Here is a 16,720-nt window from a genome sequence, read left to right on the forward strand (position 1 = left end):
CCTCCGTGGGGCTGAAGGAGGAGCGGGCTGGCGGCGGAGCGGAGAGGAGGCGGACCCAGACCCGGGAGTCGTTGGGGAGGGGGCGAGACGAGGCGGGAAGGAGGGCCAGAGGAGCGGCGCTTTGGGCTCCGCGGCGCCCGGCGGAGAGGCGGCGCGGCCGCCCCCGGCGGCGGAGTGCGAGGATGAGCGGCGGGGATGGCGGAGGCCGGCCGGGCGCCATCAGCTACGCCCTTCCCTCCATCTCCTCCAACAAACTCTCGGATTTGCGTTTCATCAGCCGTGGCGCCTACGGTACCGTGTCCGCCGCCCGGCACGCTGACTGGAGGGTCCCGGTGGCCCTCAAATGCCTGCAGGGACCACTGCTAGACAGGTAACGGGGGTAAGGAGGGGGACCACCGGCATGGGACATCGCGGGGAGGGGGGAGGTGCGGCTACCGGGTGAGGGGGCACCCCCATCATGCCCCTAACCCCACCCGCCCCGTGGGGAAGGACTGAGCTGAATCCGCCTTTCCCCTAAACCAGGAAGGGGGTCCCACGTCCTCTCTTTGCCCGGGACACTCCGTGGTTGCGTCCCGTCGGTGGGTAAAGCGGCCACGGGGTGATGGAACCCGGGTTGTGCCGGGCGTGGGTTGAGCAGCCACGGCGAAGGTGCTGGCGTGGGTTTCTCCGGTTGGTGGGTCAGAGTGGGTGTCTTGTTAGGCAGCGCTGCTTTAAATCCAGGGGCGAAGGAGGTTCCATGAAGACTGATTCAGCTGGAGCGATGAGAGAGCACGTACCAGCCTCGGAGCTTCCTCTCTTTCGGTCATTGAAAATGGGTGGTTTCACTCTCAGCGTGTGAGAAGCAGGTTGCTTCTTTTGAAGGTTTTTTTTTTTTCCTTCTGCAGTGCACACCTTGGTCCCTCCTCAAGGTGGGAGTTGCACGGTTCAGCTTCTGTCTGGGTCTGTTGGTTACCAACCGTTTGGCTGACATATCCGTGGGATATTAAAATACAGAGATTACTCTAGATTCGTTCTTTATAGAAAGAGACAAAGAGAATATAAGGAATATACTACTGTATCCACTAGAGGCTGCTTCTAGGTCCTAGAAGAAGCTACTCCGGGACAATGCACCATTGATTATTTTTTTTTCCCCCAGATCTCTCAGTACTGAGAGAAGCTAATTTAAAATAACAGGCTTGTAAGTCCCCACGTACAACTGATATTTTCCATTAGCTCTTCAACTTGTAGCAGTCACGGTTCCCCATTTTCCTGGGGCCCGAGTGACAGCATGTTTATTGTAGGAGCTGTCACTCGATTTCAGGGTGCAGCAGGTGATAACTTTTCATTCATCTCTGCCGTGTTTACTGTCTGTAGTGCCAATTTTTTTTTTATCATATCAATGCAAATTTGCCTCTTTTTAGGCTGTCTGAAGCCTGTACGCCTGCCTCTTGTGTCTTACCTGGGTGTATTTAATCAGTTCAGCTTTCTTTGATCTGGTATTAGGCATTCAGGCAGAATAGCTTCACTCAAAATAACAAGGCTTCTAGTTTTGTGACCCAGTATGCTAGAATATAAGATACATTGTTTTAAGCTATCTCACCTCTTACTCCACAGGTATGTATACACAGGCTTTATCTCTGAAATCTTGCCAGAATGAAATGGAAGCTCAGTTATGTTTTTAAGTAGGAATATTACGTTCTCTGATAAGTTTATTGTTGGTGTTTTTTTCTTTAATTTAAATGACTGCTTAAATCTCTGCTAATCAGAAATACATTTATCCTCTGAGCTCAGCTGTGAGAAAACAACAAATATTGTTTTTAGCCTTGCCAGAATTTAGATTAGTGTAACATCTAACCCATGAAATTATGATGAAAAGAGCAACTGAGATAATAAAAATAATTCAGCCGCCTAGCATATATCATGCGAAGCTTGGAAATGCTATCAAAAGACCAAAAGCTCAAAGAAATCTGTTATACCCAAGTCTCTGCAGCAAGTGGTTTGTTGGTTGTATAGCAGGCAACATAAGATGCCATTCTGTAAATACTGTCAAGAAAAGGGAAGAGTTCACGGAATTATCCCCAAACAGGAAGCCCGTGCTGTGTATCCCAGAACCTGGTGTGTAACCAGCCAAACAGCAAAGCCAGTTTAGAAGATATTGTGGGCTTGTACTAATGTAGGCATTACTCAATGCTCTTCGGGTATGGAGCAGACAAAGGTGAAGTGACTTACAGACCCAGGAATAGACCTCAATATGTTGCAATTCATTTCCTGGCTACAGCTGAATCCCATGCATCTGTGCCTCACAGTCTAGGAAAACCCCTAGCTTTCTCAAATCTAGCCTTTTCTGGAGAGAGGGAGGAAGGGAGGGAATTGTGGCTTTTGTCTCATGCTTTTCTTGAAGGCTGCCTTTTCACTTTGATCATTTCCTAGAGTTTCCCATAATAAAAGGCTTTCTCCACCACCTAGATAAGGACCAACAATTGCCCTTAGTTTCACATTCATCTAAATTCAAAGTTTTCCTGTTGTAAAAGCAGGAGGCTTTAGTTCTCCAGGCTTCCTCTTTTCCCCCATATGCTCTGACAGTCTTTTCTTTGTGAGGCCTAGATCTACATCAATGGGCCCAGACTGACATGAGCTCTGCAATGTGTGCCCTAAGATTGATGGATGTAAGCCAGCTCTCACCTGGGAGCTGTATAGCCACATTGACTTGGCACTGTGCTGAGCAAATCATGATGGGCATAGCCCTGGCTTGTACGCAGCCATTCCCCAAGACAGCTGTATTGCTTCTGAATCAGACTGGCTCATATCCAAAGGATCAGTCTTAGGTATGCTGTAAAAGTCCTGTATTTGGATATCCTAGTCATGTACTTGTACCTGTACCAGTCTCCGCTGGTATAAAATTTAAATCTTTTTTTCTTAGAATTATCCTTCATGGTCCAAGTATCCTCACTGACAACAAACCCATTTTTTTTCAAGAACATTTGAGATATAAAGCGTACCAAAAAGTTTAGCATTTTTAGGGATAGAAGCGTTTATCATTTTTAGGGATAGATAGATTCTTGAATAAAACTTGAGCTTCCTGAATCCACATACTGCAAATTCTGAATTTGTAAAGATGCATCAAATGCATATTTATGAGGAGGTTTGATGTGACAGAAAGCATTCTCATACAGCCAAATTCAGGTGTCCAGACATCATGAGGTTGGTCCCTTCCTGCTTCCTATGCAACCAGTGTGTCGTGGTTCAGCCCCAGTCAGCAACTAAACACCATGCAGCCACTCACTTACACCCCCCATCCCTGTGGGATGGGGGAGAGAATCAGAAGAGCTAAAGCAAGAAAACTCGTGGGTTGAGATAAGAACAGTTTAATAATTAAAACAAAACAGTAATAGTAATAATGGTAATAATGATAATGATAATATAATAAATCGGAAAATAAAGAGAGAGAGAAGTGAAGCCTGAAAAAAAAACAAAAAGAAAAAAAAACCCACAAGCGATGCAACCACTCAGCACCTGCCAACTGATGCTGCCTGTCCCCAAGCCATGATGTCTGCTTCCCCTGGCCAGCTCTCCCCAATTAACATACTGGGCATGACGTTACATGACACGGAATATCCCTTTGGCCAGTTTGAATCCGCTCTCTTAGCTGTGCCCCCTCCCCTCCCAGCTTCTTGTGCACCTGGCAGAGCATGGGAAGCTGGAAAAGTCCTTGACTAGTACAAGCGCTACCCAGCAACAACCAAAACACCTGTGTGTTATCTCAACATTGTTTTCATACTGAGTCCAAAACATAGCACTGTGCCAGCTGCAGTGAAGAAAAATTAACTCTATCCCAGCTAAAACCATGACACAATGAATGTTTTTTCCAGAGGGTGATTCAAAGCAGGGGCCCAATTTGAAGAAACAATTTATGTGAAAACAAAACATAGTTGGTCATTCCTTTCCCTTCAGAAACTGAAGGTGCATTCCTTTAACCATATTATTTTAGTGCACATCAGTGTCCACTGAATTTAAATGGTTGGGGAATTGCGAGTATTAGAATCTCCACTCTGTTAGGTTAATACTAGGCCTCAGTGAAAACTCAGGGTTTGAAGCTGAGCAGTAAAATAGGACACATGTAGTTGGTTATTACCATTATGGTTACACAGGATGGTGAAAAATTGGAATTCTGACTGTATCCTTATTTACTGGAAACATGGATGAAATGTGTGATGGAAATAGATTTGTGTGGTACAACAAAACTGGGGGACCTATCTTGTATTTGCATTTGCAGATTCTCATTTTTCTTAACAGTATCTTGTTATCAAAACAGCGCAGTAGGAAACAAGTGGTGAAAGGTGGTGGTACTGCATAATTTTTTTTAAGAGACCATATTGACAGACATAAGAGATGTAATTTTTTTAAGAGGGTGAACCCAATATTTGCTTGGAGTTTCTTAGTATTGGTATGGTAACTTTTGTTTGTTTGTTTTCTTGTCTTTAAGTGATAGAAACCACCTTCTAAAAGAAGCAGAGATATTACACAAAGCAAGGTTTAGTTACATTCTGCCAATTTTGGGAATTTGCAATGAGCCTGAATTTCTGGGGATAGTAACAGAATACATGATAAATGGGTCGTTAAACCAGCTTTTACATGGGGTAAGTGTACTTGACAGTCTTTAAATACAATCCCTGGTTGTTTCAAACAGATTGTGATTTCCATACTTAAGGGAAGTAGTATAGTAAAGTACATTATTACTAATATTTCAAATTAAAGGACAGTAATTTTCATTTGGTGCTGGGGTAGACTTCCTGTATTCCAAAAAAGACAACCAAACTCAGCAGACTTTTGTTTTATTACACTTTTTCCGTTAGTTTTGTGACCTATAGCTGGCTTCATGCTGAATTACCATCTACAATTACTTCAAAAATCTCTGTTATTCTGTAATTTGAAGCTGAAATACTCACACTTACTTCATCCTGGGTGTCAGAATTATTGCCAATGTAAATATTACACAAAGATCAGGTTTTTGCCTGAATCTGAATCTGTATTTAAAAAAAAAAAAAAAAAAAGAAGAAGAAAGAATATTTTTGCTTTAGTTTATAGAAGTCAAATGTTGATAATCTAAACACAATATGGATATTTCTACCAGATCTTACTCTCAGGAGTAAGTTCTCCTGTAGTCGCAGCTACAGGAAGTCGCAGCTGCTCCCATTAGTTTGGTCTGAGCATCCGGTATTGCTGCTGTAAAGCTACTGCAGTTGTGTCCCAACAGCACTGCAGTCTTGTCTGTACCTTTAATCAGTATGTAGCTAATGCCTCTGAGGGCTCAGCTGTGTGTTTTTCATAGCGGCATTAGTGTCAATGTAAGTTTTAAGATTTCAGCTGAGTTTTAATGCCTTTTTCTTGGTTTGTTAATATTTATAGAGGTAGTATTTTGTGCTTAGTTTCACCACAACTTTTTTTTTTTGTCCCAATGTCAGTTGAAGATATGACTCTTGGCTTCTATGTGTAGTACTTATATCTGTGGATTGCAAGTTTCATACAGGAGTTCATCTCTAAATCATATTTTCATGTGAATGAGTAATATAGTAAATGTCCTACATCATGTATATCAGTTATGAACTATACTATGTAAATGCCAGGGAACGGAAACAACACTGCATAATTAGAATTTATATATTTGTTTTAACAGCTAACCAGTCTTAATTCTCAGTTAAATTACATGAAATCCTTAAAAAAACATATGTTTTAAAAGATTACAGCTGGTCCAAGTCACTTTCTTCTTATTATGAAACAGTTTGTGTTGTGTTGATAGATCTGAATAGAGGATTATATTCCGTTTTGTGGTTTTATCTTGGCAGAAAGATGTCTATCCCAGCATTCCCTGGTGCCTGCGATTCCGCATTCTTTATGAAATTGCTTTGGGAGTAAACTATTTGCACAACATGAATCCTCCATTGCTGCACCATGACTTGAAAACTCAGAATATTTTGCTGGACGATGAGTTTCATGTCAAGGTAGAGTTCTTCAATTCTTATGTTCTCCAGCATCCAGAATGAGTGAAAGTGATTTAATTATTGTAGAGGAGGAAGAGTGAGGATGCAGCCATATAGAGGACGTAATTGTATGCCAGATGTTTTCTTAGAATAGAATCATAGAATTATTAAGGTTGGAAAAGACCTCTAAGATCATCAAGTCCAACTGTCAACCCAATACTACCATGCTTCCTAAACCATGTCCTGAAGTGCCACATCTACAAGGTTTTTGAACACGTCCAGGGATGGTGACACCACCACCTCTCTGGGCAGCCTGTTCCAATGCCTGACCACTCTTTCAGGAAAGAAATTTTTCCTAATATCCAATATCCCAATATCCAACCTAAACCTCCCCTGATGCAACTTCAAGCCATTTCCTCTCATCCTATGACTAGTATCTTGGGACAAGAGACCAACACCCACCTCACTACAACCTCCTTTCAGGTAGTTGCAGAGAGCGATAAGGTCTCCTCTCAGCCTCCTCTTCTCCAGAATAAACAACCCCAGTTCCCTCAACCTCTCGTCCTAAGACTTGTTCTCCAGACCCTTCACCAGCTTCATTGCTCTTCTTTGGACATGCTCCAGCAACTCAGTGTCCTTCTTGAACTCAGGGGCCCCAAACTGAAAACAGTGTTCAAGGTGTGGCCTCACCAGTGCTGAGTACAGGGGCACGATCACTTCCCTGCTCCTGCTGGCCACACGATTCCTGATACAAGCCAGGATGCTGTTGGCCTCCTTGGCCACCTGGGCACACTGCTGGCTCATGTTCAGCCAGCTGTCGACCAACACCCCCAGGTCCTTCTCAGCTGGGAGCTTTCCAGCCACTCTTCCCCAAGCCTGTAGCGTTGCATGGGGTTGTTGTGTCCCAAGTGCAGGACCCAGCACTTGGCCTTGTTGAACCTCATACAGTTGGCTCTGGCCCAATGATCCAGCCTGTCCAGATCCCTCTGCAGAGCCTTCCTACCCTCGAGCAGATCAGCACCCCTGCCCAACTTGGTGTCGTCTGCAAACTTACTGAGGATGCACTCGATCCCCTCATCCAGATCATTGATAAAGATATTAAACAAGGCTGAGCCCTTGGGAACCCCGCTTCTGACTGACCACCAACTGGATTTAGCTCCATTCACCACAACTCTCTGGGCTTGTCATCCAGCCAGTTTCTTACCCAGCGAAGAGTACACCTGTCTAAGCCATGAGCCTCCAGCTTCTCTAGGTGGATGCAGTGGGAGACAGTGTCCAAGCCTTTGCTAAAGTCCAAGGAGACAATGTCCACAGCCTTTCCCTCATCCACTAGGCAGGCCACCTGGTCATAGAAGGAGATCAGGTTGGTCAGGCAGGACCTGCCTTTCATGAAGCCATGCTGGCTGGGCCTGATCCCCTGGTTGTCCTGCACTTGCCTGGTGAGCTCACTCAGTATGTATTGCTCCATAGCCTTCCCCACTACCGAGGTCACGCTGACAGGCCTGTGGTTCCCCGGATCCTCCTTCTGGCCCTTCTTCTTAGATGGGCGTCACATTGGAAGCCTCCAGTCATCTGGGACCTCCCGTGTTAACCAGGACTGCTGATAAATGATGGAGAGTGACTTGGTGAGCTCCTCTGCCAGCTCCCTCAGTACTCTCGGGTGGATCCCATCTGGCCCCATAGACTTGTGAGTGCCCATGTGGTGCGGCAGGTCATAACCTCTTTGTTCTGGATTATGGGGGATTTATTCTGCTCCCTGTCCCTGCCTTCCAGCTCAGGGGCCTTAATATCCTGGGTATAACTGGTCTGACAGTTAAAGACCAAGCTAAAGGCAGCATTTAGTACTTCAGCCTTTTTCTTCATCCTAAGTAGCAATGTTCCCCTCCACATCCAATAGAGGATGGAGATTCTTTTTGGTTCTCTTTTTGTTAATGTATTTGTAAAAACATTTTTGGTTATCCCTTACAACAGTGGCCAGGTTGAGTTCTAGCTGGGCTCTTGCCTTTCTAATTTTCTCTCTGCAAGACCTAATGAGAACTCTGTACTCTTCTGTCCTTGCAGACAGAACTTACCAACATCTTTTGAGTACTCTGCTTTGCTCAGGTGTGGATTTGATCCATCTGCAAAGACCAGAAAGCCCAAATTTGGGCTATTTGTGCTATAGCAGTAGCTGATACTCAATAGCAGTGACACTCTCATAGGATAATCTTCCAAGGGTAGCTACATCTGGCCCTTCCTGAGGAGAAAATAGGAAGTGTCCCTGTCTGGGATGCACAGACAAGTTTGTTCTGGAGGACGATAGGTCAAATTCAAAGTTAGTACACCATTTGATATTTGTCACGCAATATTTACGTATATGTTCTGGTAGTGCAATATGAGAGCATATAAAATGTAACTTCAAAATTGAATGTGTTGGAAGATGGCTTGTGTGAAGCTCCTTAGAGTAAGCAAACACACACAGAGAAGTAAAATTAGTTTAAAACCTTAATTCTGCCTTTTAAAATATCACTGCCATGATGTAAAAAAGAGACTAAAGGTACTTCTGACAAAATGGTTAGGTGCTTCTGTAATTGCAAGGGTTGGGTTTTTTTGGTTTTCTTTTTTGTAAAAGATCCTCTGTTTCTAAAATTGATAGAATATACTGTTCAAGTAAATGAGAAATAAAAGATATTTTGCATTTAATTTATACTTGAATGGCAAATGCTTCAGTTGTTATCTTTTTGTGATTCCTTTGAGCAAAGATCAAAGATCCAGTGCTGATTTCTTCTTTCTCCATTGCAAAGACATTTTTCTTGGCAGCAAGGCGTGTTACGCAGCTTTGCCGCCGTTCACACCCTTAGCAGGTCATACCTCCTCCCACTCAGTTGTGCTGGTATTGCCATCTCTCAAGCTTCCTGATAAACCTGACTGGGGAACAGGTCCAAGTAATTTTTTATCCACTCTTTTTTTAATCCCTAACAGCATTGGTGTGGTCTGGTGCTCTGCCTGACCACATCTGAACAGTTACTTTGCTGGAGCAATTGAAGGGAAGATCTTGATCTTAATTCTTGCATACCTGCCCTGCTTCTTGTAAGGAGTCTCTGGAAGTCTGTCCTTAGGGTTTTTAAGTGGTTTTTTGGTGCAAAGCAAGATTCTCTAAATTAGGACAACTGGCAGGAAATACAAGGAAGGTTATTATGCATGCCAAATAGTAGTAGTATTGCATATGTACAAAAGTAACACTATTCATGGAGTGCTTCTGGCTACTGAATGAGCAAGATGATGCAACCAATTACAGTGACAAAGGCTTGGTGAGAGTAAGATGTAGAGAATAAAAGATCATTTTTCACTGTGGATTTTGACTGTATGCTCTGTTATCTTGCTGCAGTATTCGCACAGGCATTTTTGTTGAAAATGTTTTTGCTTTTCTGCAAATGCTGGACAATTGCAGAGCTTGTACCTGGCTGCTTATCTTTCTCCTGTGTATGCCAGACACTGCGGCTCAGCCAGCAATCTTATCCTGCTGGCTGTTTGTCTCCCTACCCATAACCTAGTCTGACATCTTGCTGCCTGGGTCGTGGATGTCTGGGAATGTACACTGAAGTCAATTCATTCTTTATGTAGGTGTACTGTAAACTGTGTAGGAAGGGACAAGGTCCCAGAGTGCACAGTAAACAAAATATTGAGCAACTTTTTGCAGCACAGAATTTCAGAATATCAAATTTATTAATTCAAGATTAATATTTCAAAGTTTTGGGGGTGAGATGGAGTGCCCTAAAATTTTTCTGTGAGACCAACTGTCTTGGGATGTCTGCAAGCTAAGTTACATAGAGCTATTATGATTTATACTAAATTTGTACTTTCTTCACCACCAGGGATCTAGAAGTACTCAATGATTTTTTTTGTTTGATTTTTTTTAACCAAAGAAAGTTATTTCTTTTATACAGGACAGACTCCCTTAGCAGATTCACAAACCATAGAGTATATGAGTCCTTCCTTAAAAGAACAACAGGATAGGGCAGTGCTGTAGGGATAGCACGAGTCATGATCTGGAAATGCTTTCTGAACTAGAGCTGGTGTTCTCTGTTGCTAGGACAACCACATGCTTTTTGTGTGTCAGGTTAAGGACTTTTAGTGACCTGTTCATTTGGGCATATTTCAGGAATTTCTAACAACAGTCAGCAGATAAATCCAGTTTTTCTTCTCAGGACAACTGATTTGTCCTTTCCAGATTGCAGATTTTGGCATGTCAAAGTGGCGTGTCATATCCATGTCGCAATCACGAAGTGAAACCTCTTTGCCAGAAGGAGGGACGATTATCTACATGCCACCTGAAGATTACAATCCCAGTCAGAAAACCCGTGCAAGTGTAAAACACGATATCTACAGGTAACTCATGTTGTTCTCAAGTGGGCTTTGCAATCTGAATTCAAATTTGATTTACTGAACTTAGACTTTAAAATATTTTCAGCAATTTTACTCTTTTCAGGAGTGTGATAAACGTATAAGCAAAATGAATTGGGGAAAATAGAATTGAGTGATAGCTGGATTTGATCACCTGTTTCTTTAAACACTCTGAGAAGTGTAATGCTCTAGAAATTAAGCTAGAACTACAGAAACAGACTGAGGAGACTGATTTCTACAAATAAGTGTACACATAGAGGCAATGTAGGGAGAGGAAAAGCTGTTCACACTGTTATCTCAATGTACATACCCTCCTACTTTGTGCATATCAGTTAGCATAATTTACAGAATGTAATTGAGGGAAAGAAGAAATCATTTTTGGAAAGTGGTTAGGAAAAAATTGGGTATGGGGTTGGAGGAAGTATTTAGAGACATCTCCTTAAGGAATACCTTACTTCATGAAAGTTCAGGTAGATTTGCATGCGTCAGTTCTGAGTAGTAGAAGTAATAGAATAGGAAGTAGTCAAGTGGTGGTGATCTATATGACAAAATGGCAATTGCTCTTAGGATATTAGAGTTATAATTAGCTAATCTGAAAAGGTTTGGAGCACTCAAAGATTTCTTGAACGATTGTGGAAGGAATTGTCACGTGTAAATGGAGATTGAGGAGGCATGAAGAGGCACATCACTGTCACAAAGTCCATCTCTCTGTTGCACTCTACCACCTTTACCTTCAGCTATGTTTGATAGGATTGTATTTTGGTGAGAGATGAATCAGTCTCAGAGGGTCATACCGACTTACAGGGAGACCACTATTTCTCTTAATTATCCCTTACCCTTAAGGGGCATACAAAGTTCCGTGACATTCTTGTCCAAAGAATAGAGATGGTAACATACCTGCTTTCCTCACCTTTTGATGACAATATTCCGGACTAGGAAGGCATTGGAAAGGAATAATGGTATATGATGGGGAAAGAAGATTTTAGAGGATTTGAAAGTGTGGCTGGTGGCTTAATAAGTGTGTGGATATGAGGAAGACAAATGTTTTGTAGAAAGAAAAAAAATGTGTGCAGAGGAATAACAACCAAATTGAGGAAAATAAGAGGGAAAAGATCAGTAGGAGAGCTTTAAAAACTGATAAATTAGGAAGGAGAGAGGTTATTTGAGAAGAGAGAAAAGAAACAGGCAACATCGTAAAGAGGGATAGCAGTGCAAGGCAGGAAGACGTGAAGGTAGAGAGACAGTGAAGGAAATGACCACCAGAAAGGTCACACGGGAAGATCTGTGCTCAGGATCAGAAGGAGATGCTATGAAGCAGAAATAAGAAAGGAAAACATGAATAGTGTAAAGGGCAATCAGCAGAAAGTGGTATGCTGCAGTGTTGTAGAATCGGGAAAATAATCTTTAATTTTAGAGAGATTCCAAACTGAATGAAAGGCTGGATATCTGATTAATTGACCACAGCAGATACAGCTGAATGTTGTTGAGATATTGAAGCTAATTTGTGAGAAAGGATCTTTCTTAAAGAAACAAATTATTTAAACAACAGTCAAGCAGCATTAACTTTTACAAAAGGAAAAACTTGCCATGCCAAAAAAAAAAAAGATCAGCCTGCATGAATTTCTTAGGAATGCATCAAAAGCAGGCTTTTGAACAGGGAGGACTGATTTTATTAAAAGTTACTTCAGAATCACCAGTTAGGAAATCTCAATTTATGGGATTGATTTTAAGCATCAGTTATTTTGTTCTTTCTTATTTTTTTTGATTGTTCCTAACTGGTAGCTGTTAGATGATACAGTGCTTAGAGGCAGTTAAATGTAACCTGTATGCAAAATTTGGTACTTGTTAGTGATGTAGGAAAGTACTGCCGTTGTGTATAGTTACTTGAGTAGTTGAACAAACATGTATTATTCTTTAGCAAAAAAAAAATATTCTTTGCATAATTTCATTTTTATTGTGTCAGTGGAAATTGGATTTCAGTTTTTTTGAAGTAAAATTTTAAAAACTTTGCAATCTGTTTTTAAATTGTTTGACTGAAAAAATAAAGGAGTAGAGGTAAGTTTACAAGGATATGTTTGACACTGGAAATTAAGCTCTTAAGCAGTGAAATCTTTTTGCTTTCTCATTTTAGCTTTAGAACTACTAGATTTACTCCCCACACCAAATTCCTGTTCTTAAATAGGAAAACCATATTTGTGGTTTTTGAATTATTTTATTTGCCTTGACTGTATTGATTATTTTTTTTATAAATTAAGTCAATGCTTCATTTAAATTATCTAATCCAATTTAAATTACAAACTTATTCAAAGTTACCTTTTTTTAATATGTATCCTGATGATTGAAGAGAGTGACTAGTCTACTGAAAATGGAGCAGATTTGTATTCACTGAGCCACTTCCCATTCATGTTGATGTGAATGGACAAAAATTTCACCGGTGTGAGCAAGCAGATGTGTGTTCAGTCTGCTGGTTATAGTTCAGGGTGGTCTTCCTGAGAGTCTCTTTTGTTAAGTGAATCATGTATGTAAAAGTGACATCTCTACCTATAGAGAAGATTGCATATGTTGGAAGCATATATATCTGGGGGGGAAGCTGGAGTGTACCTCCCAGATGCAAGTCCGTATCTTAACTGAGTCTGACTTTGTGTTGGGACAGAGATGTGGGTGAATGCCATCCTCCCTGGTAGTACCCTGCGTCCCATGGGAACGTCAGAGTGTCGACCCAGACTGGGGAGATGCCACAGTATTGCAGTCACACCAGAGCAGTTAGGACTCTGGGACTCACTTTAATTTGCGTACTGATGTTTAAACTTACAAGTACATAATTCACAATGTATTAGTAGAGCAGAGCTAGTATAGATTTGGAACAGGAATTTATATGCCATGTACCTTTTCTGTACTTAATATTATTAACTAGTTCTAGTTGAAGTCACTCGTTAAAATTCCTGCTAGTTTTCATATATTCAAGTCATCATTGTGGTTAGCTATAGTCAGTCCTGGGTGTGCGTATGGGATCATTTTAGCAAAATGCTTTTAATAAAATGTAAAGCTGAGCACATTGTGTTATTAAGTGTTGGTAATCTAAAATAATGTCTTCTATACTTTTTATACTATAAACAGTTATGCAATTATTATGTGGGAAGTGATGTCAAGGAAACAGCCATTTGAAGGTAAGGCCATGTCTTCCTTTAATTTATTTTTCCAGCCTTATGCAAAAGCTAAACCTGAGACCTGGGTACCTGGGACTTTGTTTTAGGGGTAACTTTAATAATTCAACTTGCAATCTTGTTGAAAAACCCTTTGAGTTACTTTTCAAATTGGACTCTTTTTCTGTATTTTTTTTTAAATTAGTGTTGTTTGATGAATTAAAAATACATTTTTTGTAAAATAAGAAACACAACCTTATTTTAGTGAACTATAAATACTATTTCTGCAACTAAATTATTCTTCCTATAGTAAGCTATTTATATTGCATATATTTCTAATGAATGCATGATGTCTATTTTGACAGAAGTTATAAACCCCTTGCAGATAATGTATAGTGTGTCACAAGGACAGCGACTAGACTTAAGTGAAGAAAGTTTATCAATGGACGTTCCTCATCGAGTGCTCATCATAAGATTGATAGGAAGCGGATGGGCACAAAACCCAGATGAAAGACCATCGTTCTTAAGTGAGTTTACCTTGCAAAATGAGAAAAGATTTTAAATTGCCAGATTTTTATTGAACATGGTACTTACAGAGCAAGGTTATAGATGTAAAAGGGAAATGGTAAAGGTGCCTAGATACATGTGCTCAGTCTTGGTGCATATGATAAGGTGCTTGTCTGCTTCCACCATGTCTGTAAACAAACTTTTGTGAATGGAATTACATGTATGCCATAAAAACAAGTTGTTAGTTGGAGTCTTTTACATTTGCCATCTCTAATTTGCTGGTAAAAAAGCATATTTTCTTTAACTACTTGCACTTGGGTTTTTTGTTTATTGTTGAAGGAAACTTTCTTATTTTAAGAAGTGGGGAAGTGAAGTGCGTAATGAGTTCTGTGGGATTTATGAGCAAGCTGGCAAACACACCAACAATTAATTGCACATCAGATAAGCTATAGTGACTTCACCTTGTGTTTGCATATGAGTATAAATCTTTTTCACTGACACTTTCGCTTTGACCGTTCCACCTCCCAGATTGAGCACGGACTGGTTGAACCACACACTTAACTCTCTCTTTCCATCTTTCCTTTGTTCAGCTTTTTGACCATGAGACCAAATATAGATACTTTCAGCCTTTTTTACAGTGAATTACAGAATTTAGAGAATAAAGCTGAGTGTAAGCTTGTAGAGGTTAGAGTGGCATAATGTGAACCGAAACACTTTTGGTTTGTTTTTTGCAAACCTGTGTTTGTTGCACTTAACCAACATACTTGATGTATGTTGAGTCCAAATTTATCCCCCGTAACAATTTCTCTTCAACATGCTTAATTTTGTGGTGACTTTCAACTCTCATTCGGCCATTGTGTAAAGGTAATTCCATCAAAATTGACAGAAAGTGATTACCTGTTTTCAGCTGTGAAATGTGTTCTTGCAAGTGTTGCTGTGGTCACTATATCAGTGTTGTGAAGCTAACAGTGGTTCCTGCAGGTGCCTCGCTGTGCTTGTTTAATTTGCATGTGCTTTAAAAACTTACTCCCTACACCTTTAGAAAACATGATTCTAATTCTGTAGGGAAAGCTGAATCACCCTGGAGAGGCAAAAATGTAGAATAAGAGAGTTACGGAAAGTATTCAAGTATAGAACAGCACATTTGTAGCTTTGATGAACAGAAGCATATTTATTATTTTGAAACCCTTTATAGGAATAATTCCTTTGAGCTGGAAAGTTGCTGTTCAGATAGGTTAGAAAGAAATGTTCATAACTTCTTTTTTTTGCATCAGTTTGGCAGAGAACAAAATGAGGACACATCCAAACACATACAGCATCTTCCTATTCAGTTTACAGTCCAAAATTAATTACGTGACCTATTTTGAGGCATTCTTATTTTTGCATTAAGAACATTTTGAAATGTCAAGTTATTTTGGCATAAGTCTGGTTTATGTGATTGTAAATTGTTAATTTTTTTTCCAAGGAAGGAGATATATCTATTTATAATATTTTTTTAAAATCAAAAAGAATAGACACATCATGATATTTCCTTATGTATTTTTGTTTTCTTGTATCAGTTAAACAAAACAAAATAGCAGTCAAAGTCTGTGGTCACACTGAAGGGATAATTACCTCAAATATGTACTGAAGTGTGAGCTGTCTTGGGTTCTGTTATTAGTGCCATGTCTGTAGTAAGATGGTCTTTGAAGAAAACATGCATTGTTTTTTCCCCTACTTTACTATCATAAAAAGAAAGAGGAAGCTGCAAAACTGTTGCAAAACTAAGGGAAGTAAAGCTCACTGATTGGGAAGTTTTGCAATTACCATAGCATGGAGGGGAACCTAAACGCCCCAACCCTCTTTTTGTTAAATAAACTTTAAAAAAAAGTCTCAGTTAACCTGTCTGCCCCCCTTGTAAAGAAGGGATAAAGACTTATCACCATGTTTCTACATGTACTTGGAATGTGTACCTACAATTTAATTATAATCAACAAAAATTAACAGTGCTAGTATTTCAGTGTGCAAAATGGAGTACCAAATCTGTAAACCTTTGTTGTAGCTGATGCAAGAAAATAAGAATCCCAGTATTGAATATATATCTTGAAGATGCTAGTGGAAAAAACTTAACATGGGAGAACTGTGGCAAAATTACAGTAAAAAATAAAAATATGTTAATACGGATGCAGTGTGACGGATTGCTAGTACAATAAATGGGTTTTGCCGAATGGGTGGAGTCCATAGAAATGCAGTACAATTGTGATATGCCATCATCCTGTCCTGAGGTTTTGTTGTACTTGAGCACAGTTTCAAAAAGACATTTTTATAATACAGTCATCTCCAAATTTAAAATTTTTAGTTTTGTAAATCTTTCAGCATTGGAAAGCAAGGGAGCATAGCACAGGTTATCACATGTTTGTTGGATTGTCGCGTGTCTCCCTATGTGAGCAGACAATTTTAGCTTCTCTGACTGGCTGCCTTTGGTGAGCATGAAAACACTATCACTTAGGTTCACTGTATATAATAGCTCTGTGCCTTGACTTATCACCATCTTCTCTGGCCCTGCCACACAGCATCTGTTCTGGGTTTTGCTGTGGTGGTGGTGGGGTTGTTTATTTTTCTCATATAAATCTTTAATACCCCTGCTGGAGTGGGAAGACAGTGACCCACTCTGAGGTCTTGTGCTGTTTGGTCCCATTTAGCAAACCAGGCTTGTTGGGCCTATCCTGAAATATAGCAAACCCACCAATC

The 16,720-nt window shown here is 40.5% G+C and overlaps 1 protein-coding gene across 2 annotated transcripts in view; it reads left to right on the forward strand.

Annotated features, from left to right (window-relative positions):
* Positions 1 to 2: 2 nt before the first annotated feature.
* RIPK2 (receptor interacting serine/threonine kinase 2) overlaps positions 3 to 16,720 on the forward strand; it is a 35,821-nt gene continuing 19,103 nt past the window's right edge. The window contains exons 1-6 of one of the 2 annotated variants that reach the window (XM_075085348.1): positions 3 to 370; positions 4,463 to 4,616; positions 5,823 to 5,978; positions 10,168 to 10,325; positions 13,458 to 13,507; positions 13,849 to 14,010. In XM_075085348.1, the coding sequence (XP_074941449.1) occupies positions 183 to 370; positions 4,463 to 4,616; positions 5,823 to 5,978; positions 10,168 to 10,325; positions 13,458 to 13,507; positions 13,849 to 14,010 (868 nt within the window). In that variant the 5' untranslated portion in view covers positions 3 to 182. Of the gene's footprint in view, positions 371 to 508; positions 579 to 4,462; positions 4,617 to 5,822; positions 5,979 to 10,167; positions 10,326 to 13,457; positions 13,508 to 13,848; positions 14,011 to 16,720 lie in introns of those variants that run through there. The other variant, XM_075085349.1, reaches the window with a different exon arrangement.

This window comes from Phalacrocorax aristotelis, chromosome 2 (assembly GCF_949628215.1).
Source record: "Phalacrocorax aristotelis chromosome 2, bGulAri2.1, whole genome shotgun sequence".
Taxonomy (NCBI): domain Eukaryota; kingdom Metazoa; phylum Chordata; class Aves; order Suliformes; family Phalacrocoracidae; genus Phalacrocorax; species Phalacrocorax aristotelis.